General features: G+C 34.5%; 1 protein-coding gene across 1 annotated transcript; it reads left to right on the top strand.

Annotated features, from left to right (window-relative positions):
• Positions 1 to 2,591: 2,591 nt before the first annotated feature.
• LOC107853107 lies at positions 2,592 to 6,011 on the top strand. Its single transcript, XM_016698123.2, has 3 exons — positions 2,592 to 3,932; positions 4,701 to 5,243; positions 5,641 to 6,011. The coding sequence occupies exons 1-3, from the start codon at positions 3,012 to 3,014 to the stop codon at positions 5,737 to 5,739; spliced, it is 1,563 nt and encodes a 520-aa protein (XP_016553609.1). The 5' UTR covers positions 2,592 to 3,011; the 3' UTR covers positions 5,740 to 6,011.
• Positions 6,012 to 6,255: the final 244 nt, after the last annotated feature.

Here is a 6,255-nt window from a genome sequence, read left to right as displayed (position 1 = left end):
CATGAAGTGGCGGCGAGGAGTGTCTTTTTGGTCAAAGTCTTTGGACTCCAAATTCTTCCTCAGCTTTAATTTTGGTGATTTGATCCTATGCCAGTAGGTGTAGCTTGTGGTGTTGTGAAGTAGAGCCCCATAAAAATTATGTGTGCAATGCTTAAGGTTGTTAATGACCTCAACTGGAAGCTTAATGAATTGCATCACATGATTCGACATCACATTTAGCGTGGTTCAGATAAGAGTTAGCCGACCCACTAGGGACAAGTGGTTAGCTTTTCAACCCGCAAGGCACAACCAAACTGAATCCAAGAGGTATTGAATATCACTAACCTTAAGGAAACTTGGTCAATAGAAAACCTAAGCATTTACCAAAGTGGGTGCCCTCCTAGATGTTGAAGTGAGCAAAGGCAATAGCCTTGTCAGTTGATGAGACATATTTGGGGAAAGAAAATCCTTGATTTAAGAAAATTGATGAATTGACCCGAACAGAACCTAAAAAAAGTCAATGAGATCGCGCACAACCTTACAACTCAAAGGAGTGATCCTGTAGGTGAGAATAATAGCATCAGCAAAGAAGAGGTAGGATAAGGGTAAGAAAGGAGCCTTAAGTTTGACCGAGCTCCATAAATTGCAGTTAACATCAAGATGTATACTGCGAGAAAGGAGTTCCATGAAAATAAATAATAGATAAGGGGACAGTGGGTCTCGCTGTCTAATTCCTTGCCTAGGGAACCTAAAAAAACATAAGGAGTGGTGAATAAATCCCCACTCAAGTTTATCAAAAGCTTTTACTACATCAATTTTGAGAAGCATACTAAAGCATCTGAAATGAAATTTGTGAAAGTGGAGAAGAATTTCTTGCACAATTATGGCATTATCCTATGCTTGACGATTGTGCAGAAAGGCGGATTGGGAATGATTGACTAGATAATTTAGAAGTGGCTTGATCTGGTTAACAAAGCATTTTGTCACTAACCTATAGATCGTATTACACAAGTCAATAGGTCGGAAGTGAGCCGGTGAGGAAGGGCTTTGGCTTTTGAAAATAAGACAAAGATATGCGTCATTGATGCCTTGAGGGATATCACCAGTTTCAAAACATGTGCGACAAAATTTGATTACTGATTTCTTAATTGTGTTTCAAAAGCGTTGGACAATTATGCATGCAAACCATCAGGCACGAAAGCTTTAGTCAAGTAAGAGGATTAAAGGGTTGTATTTATCTCAAATTCGGTTAGCAGAGTTTCTAGTCGGAGGTTGTCCGTCTCGAAGACAAGATTATTAGTGGCTATGGGGGAGACGATTGTGATCGTGACCTGGCCTATGGCATAGTGGTTGAGAAAGTAGGTTGAAATGATATTCTCAATACGAGGGAGGTCAGTGATTCAGTCCCCATTTCGATCTTTTAGACTAGTAATATAATTATGTCGATGTATAAATACTCCGCAACTCATGTTTACACTTATTTAATCTAAAAAAACACTAAAAACCGTATTTGTACGATTTGTCATCCAACACACTATTTTGATTAAAAAATCCTTCTTATGGTGCAGGAGCAAATTTTTAAACTGAGTTTACACGTAAGGAAATGTATTGATTATGTTAAAAAAATCAAATTAAATAATGGCGGTTGAACTCTTTTTAACTTCTTACTATAGTGTTTTCTTTATTTTATTTTACGTGATATTTTTTTAATTTATTTTAAAAAGAATATCGTCATATCATAATAAGAAATAATTAACTTTTTAAAATTTTCTTTTACTTAATTTACAACCATATTAATTATTTAAAAATTATTTTAAGTTTTAAATTATTTTTTAAAATATAATATCAAATTAAATAATACTCCCTCCATTTCACAATAAGTGAATTGTTGGAGCAATTTTAGTGTTTTAAAATAAATGAATGATTTATAATTTAAGGTAAATGTTGAAAATTTTTTCTAAATTTACCCTTCATTAAATGCATTGGGAGTGCTGTATCATGTGTCTTTACTTTTTGAAGAGTTTAAAATGAAAAAATATAATAAATTTATATTTTTACCTTTTTTTCTTAATATATGTATTAAAATTCAACAATTAACTTATTGTGGAACAGAGGAAGTATCAAATAAAATGATACGAATGAAATGCTTCCTTTAGTAAAATTTTGACTGGACCGAATTCTGAGAAAGAGCAAATTAATATTTGGACTATTGGAGGTAATTTTTTTTTTTTTTTTTTGCCCTATTAACTAGGTGCAACTTTGATTGATATAAAATAATGAGTAGAGTCCAAATCACCGACGCAGTGGACCAATACCCAGAGCTACGTGTCTTCTATAAGGAGGTTTTGAGTATCTACGCACAAAATAGTTTTTTCGTTCGATATTTAGTGTCCGCATTAAAATTTGACTAATTTGAATCATATTGCGTAAGACTCTATTCAAGGAAAAGCACTCCTTATCAAGTATTTTGTTATATTCAAAGCTCGAATTCGAAATTTCTAATTAAAAAATAAAAACAACCCCTTTCGCTGTACAAAAGTGATGCTTACGCACAAAATAGTTACTCTCCTCTTTCTCTCACACAAATTCCTGTGAAAGAGATAGAGACTGAATATAATTATCAAACAAAGAAGTATTTTATGTATTTATTATTAGTACATACAAAATTACAGCCAATATTTATCATTTTTTAAATACAAAAACATGTATTAATGAAGCATAACCAACTACCTTCATCTTCTCCGTCATTGTTAATAAATTCTGTTTCTATTACAATGTCCCAATGCACGGTTATTTGGTTCTTATCTGGTCTATATTTTTCATTCTTTTTGCTTTTTCTTTATAGAAAAACAGATCTAACAAATGTATCTGAAATGCCGCATAAAATCATTCCCAAATAACAAAACTAGCCGACATTATTGGAATGATTTCCTATTAACACTAGTCACTCCCATAGCATGTGTAATATGCTATAAACTTTTTCTCCATCCTTTGTTATTCTGTGCGTTCTGTTCTGCACTTTGTGTGAAAAAATGACTATCAAACTAATCCAGAAAGACAAAGATTCAGAAAAAATCATTTGGGAACAAATGAGAAGCTCTTCTGTAACACCATATTCGATTTTTTACTTGCCCAAACTCATAGTGTGGCTCATACTCTTCGTATCAGCTATTTCTGTTTTTTACACTTTTAAGCTCCTTTCCTCCTCTATCGCGTGTATTGACAATGTCTTCATCACTCGTAGTAGCATTATTTTGCCAATTCACTCTGAAATTAACTCAACGTTGTCTTCAAATGCTTCAGTTGTTGATCATAAACCGAGGTTTTTGCACGAGAAGGGAGCGGAGAAAACTAAGTTAGAGCATGTAGTTTTTGGAATTGCAGCTTCAGCTAAGCTATGGGACAAAAGGAAAGAGTATATTAAGCTATGGTGGAAGCCTGAGAAGAAAATGAGAGGCATTGTTTGGTTGGATAATTCAGTGAAAGTTGAGAAAAATGAAAGTAAATTATTGCCTGAATTGAGAATTTCAGGGGATACTTCACATTTTGTGTACAATAACAAGCAGGGACATCGATCCGCAATTAGAATATCGCGGATAATATCGGAGACATTAAGGCTAGGAATGGAAAATGCGAGGTGGTTTGTGCTGGGTGATGATGACACTGTTTTCGTAACGGATAATTTGTTGAGTATTTTGAATAAGTATGATCATAATCAGTATTATTATATTGGGAGTTTGAGTGAGAGTCATTTGCAGAATATTTATTTTTCATATAGTATGGCATATGGTGGTGGTGGTTTTGCTATTAGTTATGGTTTAGCTAAGGCTCTTGATAAAATGCAAGATAGGTGTATTCAAAGGTATCCAGGACTTTATGGTTCTGATGATAGAATGCAGGCTTGTATGGCTGAATTGGGTGTTCCGCTAACTAAAGAACTCGGTTTTCATCAGGTCAGTTCCGGTTTTCTCCCTCCATTTTATGTTAATTTTAATTTAATATAGAACTTGTTGGCTTCTTGAATTTGACCAGCTTATTCTGAAATGTTTAGTAACTTAGCCAAATTTTTAGCTCATGTGAGTGTTTCGGCATAATAAAAGGCAAGCCTGGATCTCCGGCTATGCGCAGGTTCGGAGAAGGGCCGGACTACAAGGGTCTATTGAGAGCCAAAAGGATAGTAAGCATGGAGAATGTAAAACAGAGGAATCTGTTTGATATAAGAGTTCAGCTAATTGGTTGTCTTGCAATAATGGTTTTTAGAATGTTTTTTTCTTTTTGGTATATTGGGTTGGAATGGTCCCATAAATAGAAAAATTGTAGCAGTGATCATTTGTAATGTTGAAATATTGGGAGTTGAATTTAGAATGTTATAAATTGGATCCTGTGATTGCTGCTGCTACTGAGTGAACCTTTTGATTGCTTTTCTACAAGGGTGGTAATGAGATTCCGATGAACTTCTTGATGTGTTTGTAGCATGTTCGAAGTGCAAACAATATTTATGCGTGTCATTGACACAATAAATGGCCTGTGGATCTGTTGTGCAATGTGTTTATTAGTCGGTGCTCTAGTATTTCTGAGATTTCTTCTTGCTTGTGAAGAAGTGATTGTCGACAGTAATTATGTATACTGGTATAAGATTTCAGAAGTTTCTTGTTTCATTCATCGAAGAACTTTTACATTCAGTCTGACTATGATTTGTTTTTTGGTGCATGTAAATTCAGTATGATGTATACGGCAACTTATTCGGGCTCCTAGCATCACATCCGGTAACACCATTGGTGTCATTACACCATCTTGATGTGGTGGAGCCAATCTTTCCCAATGTCACTCAAGTGCAAGCTTTACGGCATCTCACAGTCCCGATGAAACTTGACTCAGCTGGTATTATGCAACAATCCATTTGCTATGACAAAGTTAACAGTTGGACTATTTCAGTATCATGGGGATTTGCAGTTCAAATATTTCGTGGAATTCTATCACCCCGTGAAGTAGAAATGCCATCAAGGACTTTCTTAAATTGGTACAGAAGAGCGGATTATACTGCTTACGCTTTTAACACAAGGCCTGTTATGCGTACCCCATGTCAAAAGTCTTTTGTATTTTACATGTCAAAAGCTGAAATGGATTCTTCAAGGAATCAAACGGTGACTCAGTATACTCGTCATCGAGTCCCTCATCCACTATGCAGATGGAGAATGGCAAATCCTGGTCATGTCGAGAGAATTCAGGTTTATAAGAAGCCTGACCCCCATCTATGGGATAGGGTAAGTCCTTCCATATTGTGCATTTACAGTCATTTTGCATATAGATAACCTGTTCTTGGGACGACATCTTAATTTATTTACACAAAAAGGCGATATTCCAATAAAGGGTTGATTTTTATCGATATATTATCCTGCTTTTTGAAAAAATTATCTTGTTAGCTAACTAAATATCAATAGGAGCATTGTTAAGGCATTGACATATGGCAATAAGTTGGGGCACACTTCAAGAGGTGTAATGCAGACAACCTAACTTAATGCAGGCATTAATGGTTGCTTTAGGTCACGACTTGAACCCCTGACCTATAGGTCACAAGGAGATAAATTTACTGTTGCAATATTTTATTTAGAGGGCTCTTGATTTCAACATATAATGACTTTGTGTATTACTGATTGACAGTCTCCAAGGAGGAATTGTTGCAGAGTATTAAGCTCAAAGAAGAAAAGCATGGTGGTGGATGTAGGTGTCTGTAAGGAAGATGAAGTCAGTGAAGTATGATGATGAATAATGTGGTATTGATTGTCACCTGTATTTCGTTATTTATTGAATTTTTTGGGAAATTTTCCAAGAAATTTTTCTTGTATCTTCCAAGTTCCACTTAATGCCACTAGGGTCAAATATATGCTACTGTAGCATGTCTTTGATATTCTTAAGTTATGATCAGTATAGCATAGTTTTTCTGTAACTTTTCAATAATATTAATTGTTTTCTTGGTTCCAAAATTATGTATTTTTGTTTTAATTATAGTTGATTACCATCTTCATGTTTCATTTTCCTTTCATCCTGATTTCTGCCTCTGCTTTTTCTAGGTAAGATAATGTGAATCTACTACAAATAGAAGAATTTGACGTTTATTAATAGTGGCACTTAAGGATGTGACTTAGTTGTTATAAATGAAGTGAGTTGAGAATTATGAATTTAAAGAGTGTTTCGTGTAAAGGAAAATATTTTTCATAGAGAATAAGTGAGTTTCTTATTTTTCGGTTTTTGTTTTTCTAAAAGCATTGTATACTA

This window comes from Capsicum annuum, chromosome 12 (assembly GCF_002878395.1).
Source record: "Capsicum annuum cultivar UCD-10X-F1 chromosome 12, UCD10Xv1.1, whole genome shotgun sequence".
Classification (NCBI taxonomy): Eukaryota; Viridiplantae; Streptophyta; class Magnoliopsida; order Solanales; family Solanaceae; genus Capsicum; species Capsicum annuum.
Note: the sequence above shows the minus strand (reverse complement) of the source record. Positions and strands in the feature narration are given on the sequence as shown.